General features: G+C 43.8%; 1 protein-coding gene across 2 annotated transcripts in view; it reads right to left on the bottom strand.

Moving 5' to 3' along the window:
- Positions 1 to 22,249, bottom strand: part of tulp4a (TUB like protein 4a) — a 50,883-nt gene that overhangs the window by 17,962 nt on the left and 10,672 nt on the right. For both annotated transcript variants that reach the window (XM_014205638.3, XM_014205639.3), the window contains exons 3-5: positions 6,591 to 6,719; positions 5,883 to 6,044; positions 2,693 to 2,873 (exon numbers count right to left, since the gene is read on the bottom strand). In XM_014205638.3, coding sequence (XP_014061113.1) covers positions 2,693 to 2,873; positions 5,883 to 6,044; positions 6,591 to 6,719 — 472 coding nt within the window. The remainder of the gene's footprint in view (positions 1 to 2,692; positions 2,874 to 5,882; positions 6,045 to 6,590; positions 6,720 to 22,249) is intronic.

Raw genomic sequence — 22,249 nt, 5'->3', positions numbered from 1 at the left:
TGTCACAGCATCATCGGATTGAGCTTGTTGTCATTGCAGGCAATCTCAACGCTGTGCGTTACCTGGAAGACATCCTCCTCCCTCATGTGGTACCCTTCCTGCAGGCTCATCCTGAGATGACCCTCTAGCATGACAATGCCACCAGCCATAGTGCTCGTTCTGTGCGTGATTTCCTGCAAGACAGGAATGTCAATGTTCTGCCATGGCCAGCGAAGAGCCCGGATCTCAATCCCATTGAGCAAGTCTGGGACCTGTTGGATCGGAGGGTGAGGGCTAGGGCCATTCCCTCCAGAAATGTCCGGGAACTTGCAGGTGCCTTGGTGGAAGAGTGGGGTAACATCTCACAGCAAGAACTAGCAAATCTGGTGCAGTCCATGAGGAGGAGATGCACTGCAGTACTTAATGCAGCTGGTGGCCACACCAGATACTGACTGTTACTTCTGATTTTGACCCCCCCCCCCCCCCCCCCCCCTTTCTGTTAGTCACATGTCTGTGGAACTTGTTCAGTTTATGTCTCAGTTGAATCTTATGTTCATACAAATATTTACACATGTTAAGTTTGCTGAAAATAAACGCAGTTGACAGTGAGAGGACATTTCTTTTTTTGCTGAGTTTATTTTAACTGGTTAGCATCCTATTGATGAATTGAATGTCCCAAAAAACACGGCGTAAAATGCCCCATGCCTGTACTTCTCACAGAAACCACTTCCAGGTCACAATTTTCCCCCACAACACTTTCCCTGGTTGCCACTACTCTTGCTCAACAAATAAATATAATTTGTCTCATCACAATTTTTTAAGTCACTTCAAAAAAATATATATTTAGGTAGGGTGGCATTTTACCCCAAGTTACCCGACAATTGACCCGGGTTGCATTTTAGCCCCACTCTCCCCTATGCACTCACAGCGAATTGCAGAGCAGTAATGTGCTTAACCATGCCTCTGCTAAAAACACCAGGTTTAAAATGGTGCAGTTCGCCCATATTTAGGAGTTAAGAAATACATAAAGTAGGAATGGAAAGCTGGAAGATCCCCCTGTTTTTAACAAAGGCCATTAAAACTGCTGTTTCCCCCGCGATAGCAAGAATTGTTGTGCACTGACTGCTTGTTAGAATGCATGTTTCCCTCCCTATGGCACTCGTAACTTGAATGAGCCTCAAGAGGAATATTTCTCTCGCATATAACATACAACAAGCCAAATAGGTAAACAGAAGCTATTCTACTCTGGTGTAGTCTGATTTTTCTATTCATTACTCGTTTTGTTTGCAGACAAAAAGTAAATGTGGACTGTTCTAGAATCTTCAAAGTGCACCTTCGCAGAAATATTTAATGTTGCATTTTTTTTTTCTTCACGTGGCGGCAATCATTTTGCCGTGGCACAGAGGCACATGTAAATGACTGCAGCGAAAAGACTGAATTGAAGGTAACATTTAATTCTATGTGACCTGAAAGCCATATGGTTGGGGTTATGGGTTTTGGAACTTCACTCAGAATTCCATTCATTTTTTGATAGGGCTGCACTGAGCCACCATATAAAACATGACATTTGGAGCCATATTATCCATAAATCAGTTTCCATGACAAAGGCCCAGACTGGCGGTCACTAGGGTGGCAGTGTGACGCACAACCAGGGGTCCGGTGATGTGTGACTTTGACAGCTGTCCGCCACCGTCCCCAAAACCAAGTCAGCTATTAGGACTTCCTGTGACAAAGATCAGCCCAATGTCACACACATCCTCCCTGCGCCCACTGTGTCCTCTACTCTCCTCACTCCTTACTCTGCTCTATCCCTCCCTCTTTCTCCGTCTATCTGTTCCTTCCCTCCGCTCGGTCACACTCGTTTGTTTTTAGTGGCCTTTTGAGTCCCTGTCCCCTACTCCCCCACAGTCTGGGAGTGGATTGCTTTAATAGACTGAGCTCGATGCAGTCCAATGATCACGTCCCCATTTCCTACCGTTAATTAGTTGGCCCACAGGGAGTTACAAAGCAGTGTGCATGTGAAGTGAGTGTCACAAATGACATGCATGTGATCAAATAATTAAAAAGTTAAATTCTATAAATAAACTATGAAGCATTAGGGATCCAATGTCAAACTTTTCATACACGTTTCCTAAAATTGGATGTTGGGGTTATGTTGCTTCAGGGTCACTTCTCTCAATCATACCCCATTTGACCTTTCTTAAAACAGGGCATAGCAGGTCACTGGAGGAGAGATAATGTAAAAATTTGAGAAAGAGGAGGAAAAATTATAGGAGAGGAGAACAGATGGCTACACATCTGCTTTCATCTGCACAGAGGGAGGTACCCAGCTGGACCCAACGCTTCCCTGGAATTCTGCTCCCAACAGGCATCGTGTCTTATCAACGAACCTAAACCTATTACAGATTAAAATTGTATTCTATGGCGGATTAATCTCTCATGCTGTGTACTAGTATTTCTGTCCTGCCAGATTAGTAAAGCATAACCCTGATGAGGAGACAGGAAGACAACAGATTGAGAGTAGAGTGCCTGCTGTGACCCTAGGCTGCCTGTTACTGTAGCTTGAAGGGGAGCATAAATAGAGGATTCTGGAGGGAGGGGATTTGTATCTTTCAGGTTTGGGAAGGGGGGTGGACTGTACCTGTAAAGGTGTGTGGGTTAGGGCCTAAGGGGTGTAACTGGGGCGTAGATTGGGTAAGGATTGTAAGAGTACCTTGTGGTGGTGTGTAGTCATCAGAGTCTGTGTCGCTCTCGCTGCTGTCCTCCACTAGGAAGCTGGGGTAGTTCCATGACATGCTGACAATGCCGTCTGACTCGTGCAGCAGGATGTGGGCCAGCATGCGCCCGTGGCAGTCCATCACGATCACCTGGCCGTCCGCAGTACCAAACAATACCTGCAGGGGGAGAGACATGACAACACAGTTACACAAAACCAGGGAGGGACACCAATGGTTAAGTCATCTTGGTCCTGGAATCTGGAATAGAATACAACTTTTATTGTCCATATGTTACAGCGAACAATGGACATGTGTATAGGTCCTAGAATCTAGTCTAGGATATTTGTCTACTGAAAATAATGAAAGTGCAGCGCTAGAGAGAGATGATCAGCTGGAAACAGAAACAAACTCTCCAACAATCTAATAAACTGAGCTGACATCGTGTCAGAGCACAGACAAAAAAAACCACCTCCCTAAGACAGATCATGTAGATAAGCAGTGAGTCTGACTTGGAGCTGGGCAGCGGGGAGTCTGACTTGGAGCTGGGCAGCGGGGAGTCTGACTTGGAGCTGGGCAGCGGGGAGTCTGACTTGGAGCTGGGCAGCGGGGAGTCTGACTTGGAGCTGGGCAGCGGGGAGTCTGACTTGGAGCTGGGCAGCGGGGAGTCTGACTTGGAGCTGGGCAGCGGGGAGTCTGACTTGGAGCTGGGCAGCGGGGAGTCTGACTTGGAGCTGGGCAGCGGGGAGTCTGACTTGGAGCTGGGCAGCGGGGAGTCTGACTTGGAGCTGGGCAGCGGGGAGTCTGACTTGGAGCTGGGCAGCGGGGAGTCTGACTTGGAGCTGGGCAGCGGGGAGTCTGACTTGGAGCTGGGCAGCGGGGAGTCTGACTTGGAGCTGGGCAGCGGGGAGTCTGACTTGGAGCTGGGCAGCGGGGGAGTCTGACTTGGAGCTGGGCAGCGGGGAGTCTGACTTGGAGCTGGGCAGCGGGGAGTCTGACTTGGAGCTGGGCAGCGGGGAGTCTGACTTGGAGCTGGGCAGCGGGGAGTCTGACTTGGAGCTGGGCAGCGGGGAGTCTGACTTGGAGCTGGGCAGCGGGGAGTCTGACTTGGAGCTGGGCAGCGGGGAGTCTGACTTGGAGCTGGGCGATATCTAATTACGTTGGTAAACAGTTTATCATAGCAATAAGGCACCTCGGGGGTTTGTGGTATATGGCCAATATACCACGGCTAAGGGCTGTATCCAGGCACTCCGCGTCGCGTTGCGCATAAGAACAGCCCTTAGCCGTGGTATATTGGCCACCAAAATGCCTGCTCACCCCAAATGGTGGAACTAAAATACTGTGGCTGTGGCAAAACACTGTCTTCCTTCCATCATGATCACAGAAATTGTTAGAACCTGGAGTTTTTCCTGGTCAGGTAAGGTCACATTATAAGGAAAAACTACTGACCCTAGTCAGTGACCACTTTCATTTTAATGTTCATAAAGAAGCAGTGTATGACGCATTACTGTATAATACATAACAAATAACAGAGCATAATACATATTAATATAACTAACAAATATACATGAATATAGCATGTACAGAATCAGTCAAAAGTTGACACCTACTCATTCAAGGCTTTTTCTTTTTACTATTTTTCTACATTGTAGAATAATAGTGAAGACATCAAAACTATGAAATAACACATATGGAATCATGTAGTAACCAAAAAAGTGTTAAACAAATCAAAATATATTTTAGATTCTTCAAAGTAGACACCCTTTGCGTTGATGACAGCTTTGCACACTTTTGGCATTCTCTCAACCAGCTCCACCTGGAAAGCTTTTCCAATAGTCTTGAAGGAGTTCCCACATATGCTGAGCACTTGTTGGCTGCTTTTCCTTCACTCTGCGGTCCAACTCACTCCAAACCATCTCAAATTGGTTGAGGTTGAGTGATTGTGGAGGCCAGGTCATCTGATGCAGCACTCCATCACTCTCCTTCTTGGTCAAATAGCCCTTACACAGCCTGGAGTGTGTTGGGTCATTGTCCTGTTGAAAAACACATGATAATCCCACTAAGCACAAACCATATGGGATGGCGTATCGCTGAAGAATGCTGTGGTAGCCATGCTGGTTAAGTGTGCCTTGAATTCTAAATAAATCCTTGACAGTGTCACCAGCAAAGCACCCCCACACCATCACACCTCCTCCTCCATGCTTCACGGTGGGAACCACACATGTGGAGATCATCCGTTCACCTACTCTGCATCTCACAAAAGACACGGAGGTTGACACGGCGGTTGGAACCATAAAATCTCAAATTTGGACTCATCAGACGAAAGGACAGATTTCCACCGGTCTAATGTCCATCGCTCGTGTTTCTTGGCCCAAGCAAGTCTCTTCTTCTAATTGTTGTTGTGCTTTAGTAGTGGTTTCGACCATCTCGGCCTGATTCACGCAGTCTCCTCTGAACAGTTGATGTTGAGATGTGTCTGTTACTTGAACTCCGTGAAGCATTTATTTGGGCTGCAATTTGGCTTTTGCGACTGCACCTGAAGAAACGTTCATAGTTCTTGACATTTTCTGGATTGACTGACCTTCATGTCTTAAAGTAATGATGGACTGTTGTTTCTCTTTGCTTATTTGAGCTGTTCTTGCCATAATATGGACTTGGTCTCTTACCAAATAGGGCCATCTTCTGTATACCACCCCTACCTTGTCACAACACAACTGATTGGCTCAAACGCATTAAGAAGGAAAGAAATTCCACAAATTGACAAGGCACACCTGTTAATTGAAATGCGTTCCAGGTGACTACCTCGTGAAGCTGGTTGAGAGAATGCTAAGAGTGTGCAAAGCTGTCAACAAGGCAAAGGGTAGCTACTTTGAAAAATCTCAAATATAAAATATATTTGGATTTGTTTTAACAATTTATTGGTTACTACATGATTCCATATGTTAACACAGCCCCCCCATCAAACCAAGGGGTCAGGTGGGTGTTACACAATTAGTGGTTCTGGAGCAAAACAGCTTCTGTGCACCATCAGGTGAGTAGTAGAGTATTAGAACTAGTTACCTGCTGGTCGTCAGGTGAGTAGTAGAGTATTAGAACTAGTTACCTGCTGGTCGTCAGGTGAGTAGTAGAGTATTAGAACTAGTTACCTACTGGTCGTCAGGTGAGTAGTAGAGTATTAGAACTAGTTACCTGCTGGTCATCGGGGGTCCAGATACCACAGGTGATCTGGCTCTCCAGGTTGATCTCTGATGACCAGTGTCTCTGGCCGCTGACCGAGCCCACCAGGACAAAGCCATCACGGTAAGAGATGAGAGCCTGGGTACCGTCATGAGACCAGGTGAAGTCACTCACCTACAGGAAAAGGGGAGGAGGGGTTGCAGACAGGACAGGTCAGATATTGTACTCAATGGAGAACTTCCGTTGACCATGCTTTTTAGCACATCTGAAATAGGACCCAATTCCCTATATCGGTGTTTTCCAACTCCAGTCCTCGAGTACCCCCAATAACAGGTAGCCTAGTGGTTAAGAGCGTTCGAATCCCCAAGCCGACTAGTTGAAAAATGTGTTGATGTGCCCTTGACCCCAATTGCTCCTGTAAGTTCCTCTGGATAAGAGCATCTGCTAAATGACATAAAATATAAGCACACATTTTGTTGTAGGCCCAGACAAGCACAACCAATTCAACTTGTCATCAAGCCCTCAATGAGTAGAATCAGGTGAGCTTGTCCAGGGCTTCAACAAAAATGTGTTCTGTTGGGGGTACTGAAGGACTGGAGATGGGGAAACACTGCCCTATATAGTGCACTACCAATGGCCCCCATTTGAGATTAGGGTGCCATTTTAGACCAGGACTAGGCTTATTCTGTGTCCAGGAAACTGGCCCATAGTGTAACCCACCTGAGCCCCGCGATCGTTGACCAGCTCCACAGACCAGCGGCCCTCGTACTGGATCCACACAAAGATCCCTCCGTCTGTGTCACAGGTGGCCAGCTTCTGAAAGGGCTCGTTCCATCGCACCAGCACCACCTTGACACACACCACAAGACAGGAGAACTCAGAATTACATGAGCACCATTTCGCCAGAGAGCCACATTTAGACACGGGAATAAAATCAATCAGAAAGTGAGTTAGTCTAATATCACCAGTGACGTAAAACAAGTCCTAATATCCTGAGTGTCTTAGATAACGAGTTTCTATCAATTTCCACTTCCTTTCATCATGCTGAGCCACTCAGAAGCAGAGCGAGGCAGAACAACTTCAGTGTCTGTCTTCTTTAAAACGCTTCAACAAGCTAACTCTCAAGTTATACTCCATATTCATAACTGAACACTCTAAGCAAGGGGGACCATTTGCACCCCACATGCCCCCATCCAGAACTTCACTCAATCTGGAGAGAGGGCTGAGGGATGGGGGGGTGATGATAATGGAGTGGGGCCTGATTAGCTACTTTGGCTGAAGCGCTCACAGAAAGTGGGAAGAGTGTGAGAGAGAGAGAAAGACAGAGAGGGAGAAAGAAAGAGATGGAGCGAGTATGAGAGGGTTAGTAGACGTGAGTAGGAGCGGTGCAGCTTGATGACCACAGAGTCAAAATGGATGATCCCACTGGCAACAGTGACTCGCAGATATATGGGCTTTTGCACTGACCCAGATGTCACTGAATAGACGGTGCCGTACAGCACTGTATCTGCGTCACGGCTCTGACCTTTAGGTAGTAACACTGAGGAGGGGGGGGGTGAAAGTGCGACCTATGGCGCGTCTGCTTTTGTCTCATTCTAATCCTTGTCTTTATCTCCCTCTAGTCTGTTTCTCTTACTCTCTTCATCTGCCTCCCCATCACCCACTTTCTGCCATCCTCCCTCGCTCTCTCTCTCTCTCTATGCATCTAAAACACTTTCTTTCCCTACCTCAAGCTCCCATTCTCACTCCCTCTGTTTGTCTGGTCTTCTGTAGCGTGACTGCCTATTCCCAGAGGTATAATCCCATGCTTGGTGCACCTCTCCACAGACCCAAAGCACGTGGAGAAAACACACACACACACACACACACACACACACACACACACACACACACACACACACGTGTACAAACAGGCTTTATCAGGGCTTACACTGACTGCACGCCCATCAGATCAGCTCCCCTATGGGCTCAGACCTAGATTACCCCGCTAGGCTCTCTCTCTCTCTGCACTCCTATATAGCACAGGAACCACTTTCACTGTGTACAGTCACAGGTCAGAGTTGAAAACATAACCTGTTCTGGGCTCATGACCTCCGCTCAGGTACAACTGAGAGACAAGATAGGCAGAATTATAAAACAGATCTACGCAATGTGCAGATTAAGTCCCTGTCCAAGCAAATGCACTATACTCAGTCAAACACACGTTCAAAAAGGCTGAAGAATAAAGGATGTATTCACCAGCTGTCATCAGGCCTCCCAAACACAGTGTTGTTAGTATCTATTTGTACATACATAAACCCATCATCTCCACCTCCAGCTGGGCACAAAAGGTGAGTATCTGAACACCCATCCCTTCTACAGCCTCTCCTCACAGTCTAAAGCCTGAGTAATAAGAGGTCCACTACGTTAGATTTACAGTGCTCTCCCACCCACTCACTCTGGCATAAATCCTCCTGCAGTACTATAGGCCTGTCCCCAGTACACACCCACAGGGGAGCCACAGCACAATGAGACCAGGCCTGCTGCTTTAGGGCTGGAGATAGAACTGTAGGTCCTTATAATGATAGGTTTCTGTAGGGTAGGCATTCACACACAGCTGAAAGGACCCCTATCCATCATCAGGCTACAAAGTCACCAGGTGATGTGGGGGCCTCAGGGCAGGCATAGAAAGCTCATTAGGTTTTCACCGTGATGATGACACTTTCTAGAGGCATGACCAGACTACACAGACAAGGGATGAAAAAATAAATAACCAGACTGTTTTTCTAAAGGCTAGTCCCACCATTTTATTTTGGCCTATAGCCTGCTGCCACTGCACCGTCTACAACCTCACTGGAGCGAAACGTATTTGTCGGCCTGCATTATACAATCTATTACTGCAGTAGTCAGGGGCACAGGCCTGCATTATACAATCTATTACTGCAGTAGTCAGGGGCACAGGCCTGCATTATACAATCTATTACTGCAGTAGTCAGGGGGCACAGGCCTGCATTATACAATCTATTACTGCAGTAGTCAGGGGCACAGGCCTGCATTATACAATCTATTACTGCAGTAGTCAGGGGGCACAGGCCTGCATTATACAATCTGTTACTGCAGTAGTCAGGGGCACAGGCCTGCATTATACAATCTATTACTGCAGTAGTCAGGGGCACAGGCCTGCATTATACAATCTATTACTGCAGTAGTCAGGGGGCACAGGCCTGCATTATACAATCTGTTACAGCAGTAGTCAGGGGGCACAGGCCTGCATTATACAATCTATTACTGCAGTAGTCAGGGGGCACAGGCCTGCATTATACAATCTATTACTGCAGTAGTCAGGGGCACAGGCCTGTACCCCTTGATTAGATGGAGAGGAAATACAAATACAGAGATCCTGATAACAGCTTTGGTTACACACACACACACACACACACACACACACACACACACACACACACACACACACACACACACACACACACACACACACACACACACACACACACACACACACACACACACAGTACCAGTCAAAGGTTTGGACACACCTACTCATTCAAGGGTTTTTCTTTATTTTTACTATTTTCTACATTGTATAATAATATAGAAGACATCAAAACTATGAAATAACACATATGGAATCATGTAGTAACCAAAAAAAGTATTAAACAAATCAAAATATATTTCATGTTTTAGATTCTTCAAAGTAGCCTCCCTTTGCCTTGATGACAGCTTTGCACACTCCTGGCATTCTCTCAAAAAGCGTCATGAGGTAGTCACCTGGAATGCATTTCAATTAGCATGTGTGCCTTGTTAAAAGTCAATTTATGGAATTTCTTTCCTTCTTAATGCGTTTGAGCGAATCAGTTGTGTTGTGACAAGGTAGGGGTGGTATACAGAAGATAGCCCTATATGGTGAAAGACCAAGTCCATATTATGGCAAGAACAGCTCAAATAAGCAAAGAGAAACAACAGTCCATCATTACTTTAAGACAATCCAGAACATTTCAAGAACTTTGAAAGTTTCTTCAAGAGCAGCCGCAAAAACCATCAAGCGCTATGATGAATCTGGCTCTCATGAGGACCACCACAGGAAAGGAAGACCTAGAGTTACCTCTGCTGCAGAGGATAATTTCATTAGTTACCAGCCTCAGAAATTGCATCCCAATAAATGCATCCCAAATACATGCTTCACAACATCAACTGTTCAGAGGAGACTGCGTAAATCAGGCCTTCATGGTTGAATTGCTGCAAAGAAACCACTACTAAAGGACACCAATAATAAGAAGAGACTTGCTTGGACCAAGAAACACGAGCAATGCACATTAGACAGGTGGAAATCTGTCCTTTGGTTCGATTAGTCCAAATTTGAGATTTTTGGTTCCAACCGCCGTATGTGTGGTTCCCACCGTGAAGCATGGAAGAGGTGGTGTGATGTGTGGGGGTGCTTTGCTGGTGACACTGTCTGGCACACTTAACCAGCATGGCTACCACAGCATTCTGCAGCGATACGCCATCCCATCTGGTTTGTGCTTAGTGGGACCATCATTTGTTTTTCAACAGGACGATGACCCCAAACACACCTCCAGGCTGTGTAAGGGCTATTTGACCAAGGAGAGTGATGGAGTGCTGCATCAGATGATCTGGCCTCCACAATCACCCGACCTCAACCCAACTGAGATGGTTTGGGATGAGTTGGACCGCAGAGTGAAGGAAAAGCAGCCAAATAGTGTTCAGCATGTGTGAACTCCTTCAAGACTGCTGGAAAATAATTCCTCATGAAGCTGGTTGAGAGAATGCCAAGAGTGTGCAAAGCTGTCATCAAGGCAAAGGGAGGCTACTTTGATGAAACTAAAACATAATATATTTTGATTTGTTTAACACTTTTTTGGTTACTACATGATTCCATATGTGTTATTTCATAGTTTTGATGTCTTCACTATTATTCTACAATGTAGAAAACAGTCAAAATAAATAAAAACCCTTGAATGAGTAGGTGTCCAAACTTTTGACTGGTACTGTATATATATATCACACACACACACACACACACACACACACACACACACACACACACACACACACACACACACACACACACACACACACACACACACACACACACACACACACACACACACACACACACACACACACACACACACACACACACACACAAAATAGGGGAGAGCGTGCGTATTTAGCCCTGTGTGGGGCTGGGGGGGATTAGTGTGAGCTGGTCAGGCGGCCCGAGGGGGACAGCTGAAGTGCCTGGACCGCACAGTGACGCAGCGATTTAGGGGATCAGACGTCACATGGAGACAGACAGGATCAGACTTGGCAGCTACAGAACTCACAGGGCCCAGGGAAACAGCGCACTAAAACAGGACAGCCCCAGATACAGGCTAAACCAGCATAGTAGCCTAACTTTAACCTGTCCGGGGCCCTTACAAGGATTCTCATTTAAAGGGCAGGAACGGGAAAACTATACCAATGTACAGCCACATAATAAGAATATTACTACTAGGATATATACAGTCAGCGCCAAAAGCATTGTGACAGTGACAGATGTTGTTTTGGCTCTGTACACTTTGGATTTTAAATGATACAATGACTGAGGTTAAAGTCTGCTATAATTTGAGGGTATTTTTATCCATATCGAACTGTTTCGAAATTACAGCACTTTCTGTATATAGTCCCCCCATTTTAAGGGAACAAAAGTAATGTGACAAATTCACGTGTATTAAAGTTGTCAAAAGTTTAGTATAAATATCATACCCCCCAAAAAATGCTAACCTCCCTTGTTATTGTAATGGTGAGAGGTTAGCATGTCTTGGGGGTAAGATATAAAAAGCTAACCTCCCTTGTTATTGTAATGGTGAGAGGTTAGCATGTCTTGGGGGTATGATATTTGTACGTCTATAAATTTCTCACTCAATCACGATTCATTCAGGATTATCCCTAATCATGGCAGTATCCACATTAATGTAGAAGTGTCTAGAAACATTTTATTCTTAAAACGGGAGGTCTATGTACAAAAAGTGCGGTAATTTGTCAAAAGGTTCACTCGATATGGATGAAAGAAACCCTCAAATGAAAGATGACAGTCTCATAGACAGTGTATAATTTCAAGTGCTGCAGTACAGCGCCAAAACAGAAAATGGCACTGTCCCATAACATTCAATAAGTCTGTTCACAAAATATAAAAAAATAAAATAATAATAATAATATAAAAAACACTTTCTCTGCCTCTCCCACTAATAACGGCATTCAGGTAACCGAGAGGCGCCAAGTTCAAATCCCCTTAACAGTAATATCCTGACAACTGCAGGCTGTTGACCACTTTTACCTGGAAAGTTGGCAGCAGCAGCTGACAATTGGCAGGCTGGCAGTGAGTGTTATTGTGGCCCTGGCCCCTGCCTGTGACTCAGGGACCCAGCAGAGAACCAGCAGGGACCCACGGAGGACCCGGCCAGCCTCACTGAGGTGGCAAATCAAATAAAGGGACAACTGTACCATGCATTGCCCAAGCAGTCCAGTCAGCAGAAGGGGAGAGGACACTTACAATGAATAGAACGGGCATCCCCATTCAAGTTGCCAGGGTTAGAGGTTCCAAGCCGTCCTATTCATTCTATTTCTATGACTGGTACAACCACTAGAGGAGAGGAGTGAGGACAAAGGTCTGCTGGATCCTTGGTTCTCAAGGTGGAGGGAGGTGTTCTTTATACAGGGAAATGGAGATGAGGGCAGGTTCTGCTGATGTGCAAAAAGGGATCTTAGAACAAAGTGAGAACAAACTTATCCAGCTGTGCCACATGGAGTACACTGAGTGTACAAAACATTAAGAACACCTGCTCTTTCCATGACTGACTGACCAGGTGAAAGCTATGATCCCTTATTGATGTCACCTGTTAAATCCACTTCAAATCAATGTATATTAAGTGGAGGAGACAGTTTAAAGAAGGATTTTTAAGCCTTGAGACAGTTGAGACATGGATTGTGTATGTGTGCCATTCAGAGGGTGAATGGGCAAGACGCAAAATGTAGGTGCCTTTTAACTGGGTATGGTAGTAGGTGCCAGGGGCACCGGTTTGTGTCAAGAACTGCAACACAGCTGGGTTTTTCACTTAACAGTTTCCCGTGTGTATCAAGAATGGTCCACCACACAAAGGACATCCAGCCAACTGGACACAACTGTGGGAAGCATTGGAGGCACATGGGCCAGCATCCCTGTGGAACGCTTTCGACACCTTGTAGAGTCCATGCCCTGACGAATTGAGGCTGTTCTGAGGTCAAAAAAATATTAGGAAGATGTCATTGCCCTTAGGAGCTGATCTAATATCAGTATAATGTTTTTGCCCCTGATGGTCATTATTAGGATTGGGGGAGTGTAAGCTGATCCTATATCAGATCCAACTCTCTGGGCATGTGTTAACATCCTGTTCAGGTTTTCAGCAACATTTAGATAATTACAATCAGCACCCATCTAGGCAATATTTAGGCCTACACACAGCAATAAAGACATGCACTGCACAACAAAGACAAACCATGTTAAAGAGGTGGTTGTCCAATAACTTGTAACTCAGTGACAGAAGAGCATTCTCCTCAGTGACCCTCTCTGTGATGGGAACTAAGGACAGACCGCCTGAATCAGCCAGCACACTATAAAACGTAAAGACGCAGTCAAGTGTCTTACAGAATACAGACAGAGCAGACATGTAGAGAGAGGGACACACACACACCTCCTTTCCCCCAACTCCAGCTCTCCTCTGTCTCAGTGTCTGACGTGACATTAAATCAGACCCGGAACTGAATTAGAGAAAACCGCTGCGCTAGGACCAACGCAGGGGCGCCGGGAGGAGGGGTGATTTGCGGCCGGACACCAGGACAGGACCTTCGGGGTAGGTATGGAGATATTTTATGGGAAGATGGAGCGTTGAGTAGGGGCTTTATTAAATATCGATATCTGATAATATGACACAGATGACTGGTCCTAATGGAAGGTTAGGATCAGTAGAGGAGTAGCCACTCGCAGACTAGTGGGATTTGCCTGGTTTTACCATGGAGTTGGCAGGGTTTCCGCTATCACTGCATAGGCGGCGTAAGACCCCCTTCAAAACACACATATCCCTGCACCTGAGAGGAGACGAGTGTGAATTGCATAACAACGTCCTCTCCAGGGATAGATTAGCAGCTAAAGCTGTCACTAAGAACACTGGCCTGTGACACCAAACACAGCACATGCCACTGAGGCCAGGGTCACTCACTCTCTTCCTTCCTGAAGGGGCTCTGGAGTGAAAACAGAGAGGTAGAGGCATGTAGGGTTGGGCGATGTCAACTTTTCTCCTATCGTGATTATGTACCCATAAAACATTGTGAGATATATGATTCTTTCAGCCCCATTGGCCACTGCCCAGCCCCAAAAAATAACAATAATTAACAAAAACTCAGCTAAAACGACAGTTGGGCTATAGCGCGAAATCTAATGCAACTTTATGACAACACCTTCATAGGCTAGAATATTTTGGAAATAAGCTACTGTTCATAATTTCAACTTGTCTTAAAGCTAGTATGATAGGCCAGTAGGAGGAATGAGGATGGGTTATTGGCCATTTGGCTTTCAACCTCGCATGGATCATTTCTTTCTTAAGCTTACACTTGTAATACATTTAAAAAATCGATAGGCTTTTGATATTTTTTGATTTGTCTCATTTTTATTGCTCTGGCTACTTAAGTTTTTAGGCTAAACAAATTAATTTGAGATGGAACTCTGTTACATTCCTTGTTTGATCTGGAGAAAGCTATTGATAAAACAATGAAGCGCAGCCTTCAGTCATATTCATACCAAATGAAGAGAGAAGGGAACATAGGCTACATAAAAATAAATACTTACAAGGTTTAGGCTATAGCCTAATGCCCATGCATCCGACAGAGAGAGAAACAATATCTTTCTGACTGGACATTTTGCGCTGCTTTGGCAGGCTTCTCCACTCTGTCTGGCATACATTCCTCTCTTGTGTTCTGTAGGCTATATTACATTTTTTTTATTGAAATAGGCTACAGCAAATAGGAATAGGCAAATTACTCGGGACGTCACTTGTGCGCTACCAAGTTCAAATAGGCTAAACCATCGTCTGTCACCATCACCTGTCAATACATGTCGTCGTCACCGTCGACAACTGATGTCTATCATCTATCATGTCTAATATCGCCCAACCCTAGAGGGATGTAGAAAAGAGAGGGGTGCTCAAAAGACATGAGGAGGGGAGAGCTGCCGGAAAGAGGGCAGAGGAAGACAGGTTATGGGAGGAAAGAGAAGGAGGGGGCAGTAAGCAGGAGAGAGGGGCGTCAGAGGAACATGAATGGGGTGCTAGAGGAAAGTCACAGAAAGCAGGTAGAAACCAAGAGAAGCATGAAAGGAAAGAGGATAGGCAGAGCTAGAGACATAAACCCCCCTGAAGTCTGAAAAGCAGCCAAGCCTATGCCCGCAATATGAAATGGTATGACTGTGTGCAGATATAAACCTTGATTTAAAGCAGGGTACTGCCAGAGACCTCACAATACTTAGAGACCTCACAATACTTAGATGACAATATGATAAGTATTGTGATTCAATAGTGTTATTTTATTGCAATTTGATGTTCCAAACATACTGTTTTGGAACACCTTCCTAATATTGAGTTGCACAACCTTTTGCCCTTAGAACAGCCTCAATTCGTTGGGGCATGGACTCTACAAGGTGTTGAAAGTTGTAAGTCGCTCTGGATAAGAGCGTCTGCTAAATGACTTAAATGTAAATGAAAGTGTTCCACAGGGATGCTGGCCCATGTTGACTCCAATGCTTCCCACAGTTGTGTCAAGTTGGCTGGATGTCCTTTGGGTGGTGGACCATTCTTGATACACATGGGAATCTGTTGAGCGTGGGAAAACCCAGCAGCGTTGCAGTTCTTGACAGAAACCAGTGCGTCTGGCACCTACTACCATACCCTGTTCAAAAGGCACTTAAATCTTTTGACTTTCCCATTCACCCTCTGAATGGCACACATACACAATCCATGTCTCAATTGTCTGAAGGCTTAAACATCTTTCTTTAACCTGTCTCCCCTCTTCATCTACACTGATTGAAGTGGATTTAACAAGTGACATCAATAAGGGATCATAGACTAACCAACTGAAAGCTATGTCATGGAAAAAGCAGCAGAAATAAAAAAGTGCTGAAAACATGTTGGCTAACTATTTAAAAAGAAGATGGAGAACAAGCTATAGAATGAAAAATACCGTCGTTTTGGTGCAGGTACAGTCCTCTAGCGCCAGATAGCTATAGTATAAAAAAAATATATATCCAATTTTATTTTATCAATACATCTGCCTCAAATATCTATATAATATCATATAATTTCCACTCCCCATCACTACCATGCATCCTTTAGGACCGATTAAGACTGTATGAACTAGACCCATCTAGTGTATCATACCATAGTAAAGGCTAAAGAAGAGAGGGCAAAGGCAGCGAGAGAGAGATGTTCTGAGGTTATTCTGGTTGCAAATATAAACATTATGTTACCAGCATTATTCTGTAGACAGTTTTTGCCATGACCTCAGATCTGTAAACTAAGACCAGTTTGTGCAGTGAAGAGGCTGGTAAACAGGTAGCAGTGTCCCCAGGGTCTGGTAGCATAGGTAATAGTGCCCCCAGGGTCATGTATGTCTCTCTGTAGAATGCTTGGTCTGTCTGAAACATGCAATCACACTACATAACACTAGGCTCAGGGCAGGCATGTTGAAAAACAGACTCCAGACTGAACCCATGGGTACTGGGAGGTGTGTGTGTGTGAGAGTGTGTGTCTGCACATTGTCTACTGCTGCAGAGGGGCTTGAGATGGTGGGTCACACTTCAAATACCACAAAGTTAACACACACCTTGCAGCCTGGTGTGCCTCCATAAACCTTCATTTCGGAGTCTGCAGTAACGGTCCACAAAGGATTTTTTTCTAATTTCTTATTTTTAGCCCCAAAAGTAAAACAGGCCCCTTGAGATTGGCACTGTTAATGTTCCTACATCAGATCAAACACAAAACACGCACGCACACACAAAATAGAACAAAAAGCCAAGGCTGTGTTGTCATCAGAAGGACTGATAGGACTCCCATTGGGATTATAGGCCTACTGCTGCATTGGAATTAGATTGACAGTCATAACATCTATTTTTATATTAAAATACAGACACTCCCACTATAAAGGCGCTGCTTCTTTTGAATTGCGTTTTAAAATTAGTCTCAAAGCAGACAGTGTCACTGCTAATAATAAGCTGTTTTACGGTCTTGTCGATTTGGACTAATCTGGGCTTTTTGTTTTGGTTCAAAATGGATTTGCAGTGAAGATGGGGGTGTTAGAACAGATTATAATGGAGTAAGATGTCTTCATCTAAACACACACACATCCCATGATGACACTCAATGAGGTGGACATGGAACATCCCAAAATCAAGCTGACGTGAGAGGACTGAGGACCTAGCATACACATGAGACAGCCCGATAGAAATAAAGCAAAATAAGGTTTATGACCAGAAATGAACAGATAATCACATTATCTACCCCTTTCCATCTCCCTGTGTCTGTTTAACATCTCCCTTCAACTATCACCATCTTGGTTTCTCCCTCTCTCACAGAAACAAGTAGGCTGCCCTGCACAGACTTCTACTTCCATCTCCCTCACTCCCTCTCTTTGAAGTGACAGAGCCTGTGCTCAAGCCACAACTGATGCAATCTCCAGAGCAAGTGTCTCATCCCTGGATCTTGATGCTTTTTCTCTGGCCTGCAAACTCTCTTCCCCTTTCTCGCCCTCTGCACCTCCCTCTTCTAACACCTACTCTTATAACCTTTCATAATTATCTCCCACTCAGTGACCCTCTATCCCCCTCTCCACTCCCACCTCTACTTCTCTCCGCCCCCCTAGCTTAGGGTAAATAAACAAACATTAAATCTGGGAGGTGGGAAAAATATTTGACGACTTTGCCATTACCTTGACATGACTTCTTCAGACACTCATATTATTTAACCTAACAATAGGTGTGTAGGTGCGGCCACAGAGCTCAGTCTCCTGCAGCCTCTCCTCTCCTGTCAGCTTAAAGAGATTCTCCGATACTTTTGCATACTTTTTAGCCAGTAGTTCTGAAAATAGTACTGACTCAAGAGCCAAAAGTGGTCCCTGAAAACTGTATCACGCCACATACAGTGCCAACAGAAAGTATTCACACCCCTTTACTTTTTCCAAATTTGTGGGGTGGGGAAAAATGTATCTCTCATTTTTTGTCAATGATCTACAGATAAAAAAATAAATACAATTTAAACAAAATGTTTGAATTTATAATAGCTTGATTAGCTAAGTATTCAATCCCCTGAATCAATACATGTTAGAATCAACTTTGGCAGCGATTACAGCTGTCTTTCTGGGTAAGTCTAAGAGCTTTGCACACCTGAATTGTACAACATTTACACATTATTTAATTGTTTTATTCTTCAAGCTCTGCCAAATTGGTTCCTAGAGAGCTATTTTCAAGTCTTGCCATAGATTTTGATTTAAGTCAAAACTGTAACTAACTCAGCAACATTCAGTGCATTTGGCCTTATGTTTTAGGTTAATGTCCTGTTGAAAGGTGAATGTCTCCCAGTGTCTGTTGGAAAGCAGAATGAACAAGATTTTCCTCTAGGATTTTGCCTGTGCCTAGGCTGGACAAAGTAGAATTACTGTTTAACGTATGACCCACCTTACTTTTCTCCACATCCCGCAAAAATCTAAATCAAACGGAATGCGTTTGAAGTGATGATGCGCCCCCGAAAACAGCTAGCATGTCCAGCAAAGTATATCGCCAGTGGCACGCACGCACACACTTCATGCAGATCAGCAGCTCCACAATGACGTGACCGACTGGCTCCAAAGTGGGGGCTTTTTGTGGAAGCCAGACGAGACAATCCAAGGAGGATGTAGTGAGCAAAGTTACTGGGCTAGAATTTAGTCAAGCTTGCTCTTTATAGATTTATGCTTCTAATTGAGCATGTTATACAAAAACATTTTTGATGATAGAGTATAGCCTATGGCTGGATTTATGTATTTTTTCCAATGCTACATTAATTTGACAGACCTAACTTAATTGACCCTCTTTCTACAAGGCCTAGTCTATGAGAGGCCTAATCATATTTCTATGGATATTTTGTTAACGCCTATAGGCTATAGATATGCATTCAGGTAATGAACTCATTATTATACATTAACATTTTAATTTGATTACAATTATTTGGCAATCATTCTTGAATTAGATTATTATTTTATTTTTTAAATAGTCTACTCTATACATCACATTAAATGACAAGATTGGATTGAACTTTTTTTCTTTTATATCAGGAATAAATGAACTGTCACAAGCTATACTTCCCACTGTGTTTAATTTCTCATGGTTATAACAACATTGTAACATCTTCATTCTTTTTAAGAAAAATTGTGTAGGTTTTCACATGGAATAATATAACTCTTGAAGCTCACATTAGGCCTAGGGCCTGCACAAGTGTCTAGGACAATGTGGTAAAGTACTGTTATTCCTTATCCACTTAAATGTTTTTATTTATTGTTTAATTAAAAAAGTAAAACATTCGCTCGCCACAGTTTTCTAGGGGAAAATCCGTTAAACAGTGAATCAATTTTGTCTGGCCTTAGCTATATTACGTTTCTTTTTTTCATAAACTCCCTAGTCCTTGCCGATGACAAGCATACCCATAACATGATGCAGCCACCACTATGCTCGAAAAAATGAAGAGTGATACTTAGTGGTGTGTTTGTATGTTACCTCAGGCCAATACTTCACTATCACATATTTACAATGCAACATCCATGCATATGTGTGTGTAGAGTGTGTGTCTTACGTGTATGCGCCTGTGTGTCTCTTCACAGTCCCCGCTGTTCCATAAGGTGTATTTTTCTTCTTTTTTTTAATAAATGTTTTATCTGATTCTACTGCTTGCATCAGTTACCTGATGTGGAATAGAGTTCCATGTAGCAATGCCTCTATGTAGTACTGTGCGCCTCCCATAATCTGTTCTGGACTTGGGACTGTAAAGAGACCTTTGGTAGCATGTCTTGTGGGGTATGCATGGGTGTCCGAGCTGTGTGCTAGTAGTTTAAAAACAGACACCTCAGTACATTCAGCATGTCAACACTTACAAAAAGTAATGAAGTCGATCTCTCCTCCACCTTGAGCCTTACATGTATATTATTATGGTAGGCTCTGTGTACATTTAAGGGCCAGTCGTGCTGCCCTGTTCTGAGCCAATTGTATTTTTCCGAGGTCCCTTTTTGTGTCACAAGACTGAACAGTACTCCAGGTGTGACAAAACTAGGGTCTGTAGGACATGCCTTGTTGATAGTACTGTTAAGAAGGTAGAGCAGAGCTTTATTATGGACAGACCTTTCCCCATCTTAGCTACTGTTGTATCAATATGTTTTGACCATGACAGTTTACAATACAGGGTTACTCCAGGCATTTTAGTCATCTCAATTTGCTCAATTTCCACATTGCTTATTACAAGATTCAGTTGAGGTTTAGGGTTTAGTGAATGATTTGTCCCAAATACAATGCTCTTAGTTTTTGAAATATTTAGGACTAATTTATTCCTTGCCACCCATTCTGAACCTAACTGCAGCTCTTTGTTAAGCGTTGCAGTGATTTCACTCGCTGTAGTAGCTGACATGTATAGTGTTGAGTCATCCGCATACATACACACTGGCTTTACTCACTTTACAGAATTCAAAATTACAATGCTTCATAATTTCATCAGTTATACTTGGATGTGTAGTGTCAGCGTTTGTTGATGGCATGTCTTGCCTAAGTTTGCTAATCTTGCCAATGAAAATCATTAAAGTAGTTGGCAATATCAGTGGGTTTTGTGATGAGACATCTGATACAATGAATGATGGAGCAGAGTTTGCCTTTTTGCCCCAAATTTCATTTAAAGGTGCTCCAAAGCTTTTTACTATCATTCTTTATGTAATTTTTCTTTGTTTCATAGTGTAGTCATTTCTTTTTATTCAGTTTAGTCACATGCTTTCTCAATATGCAGTATGTTTGCCAATCGGTTGTGCAGCCAGACCTATTTGCCATTGCTTTGCCTCATCCCTCACCCACACAATGTTTTTCCTCATCAATCCACAGGGATTTAACAGTTTTTAACAGTAAGTTTCTTAATAATGGGTGGGTGCTTATTAGTAACTGGAATAAGCAATTTCATAAAATGTGTCAAGTGCAGTGTCTGGTTGCTCCTTATTACACACCACAGACCATAAATATTCTTTACATCAACAACATAGGAATCACTACAAAACGTGTATGACCTCAAACACTATATTAGGCCCATCCTTCGGACCTTTTGTTTTCCTAGACATGGCTACTATACTGTGATCACTAAATCCAATGGATTTGGATAATGCTTTAAAAGCACATTTCTGCAGCATTAGTAAACATGTGATCAATACAAGATAATGATTTCATTCCTGTGCTGTTTGTAACTACCCTGGTAGGTTAACTGATAACCTGAAAACAGGTTGCAGGCACTAGCTACAGTGTTGGATTTCCCCCAAAGACAATGCTTTGTATTCAGGACATAAAGTTTTTAAAAATTGCCACATTTATTGCAGTTTTACTTTTGTGCCTTATTGCAAACAGGATGCATGTTTTAGAATAGTTGTATTCTGTACAGGCTTCCTTCTGTTCATTCTGTCAATTAGGTTAGTATTGTGGAGGATAGGGACGCACTGATATGACATTTTTGGCCGATACCGAAATCCAATATTTTCCTTGCCAAAAGAAAAACGATATCAATAACTGCTATAAAAAAATGTTGCTGCCTTTTAAGCATTCTAGTACAGTTAAATAGTTAACACACACACACACACACACACACACACACACACACAGAGCGGTCTAAGGCACTGAATCTCAGTGCAAGAGGCGTAACTACTGTCCCTGGTTCGAAACCAGGCTGTATCACATCCGGCCGTGATTGGGAGTCCCATAGGGTGGCACACAATTGGCCCAGCGTCGCCCGGGTTTGACCGGGGTAGGCCATCAATGTAAAAAACTATTTGTTCTTAACTGACTTGCCTAGTTAAATAAAAGGTTACACACAAAAAAGTTATTTTGTTGGCATTTACGTATGTCCCCATTACCAGTAAAACATAATCAAAACCTATTTCTTTCACTAACTTGCTGTGCTGTTTCGTTGTTCAGTCGTTTCATTCTCAACCAGGATTTCATCATACATGTCAAGCAGTGAAGTTTTAGCTCTGTCTGTCCATGGCCTCTTCTGTCGTGGGTCCTCTTCCTCGGTGCGCACTGTCACTGTGTC

This window comes from Salmo salar, chromosome 06 (genome assembly GCF_965601325.2).
Source record: "Salmo salar chromosome 06, fSalSal1, whole genome shotgun sequence".
NCBI lineage: Eukaryota > Metazoa > Chordata > Actinopteri > Salmoniformes > Salmonidae > Salmo > Salmo salar.
Note: the sequence above shows the minus strand (reverse complement) of the source record. Positions and strands in the feature narration are given on the sequence as shown.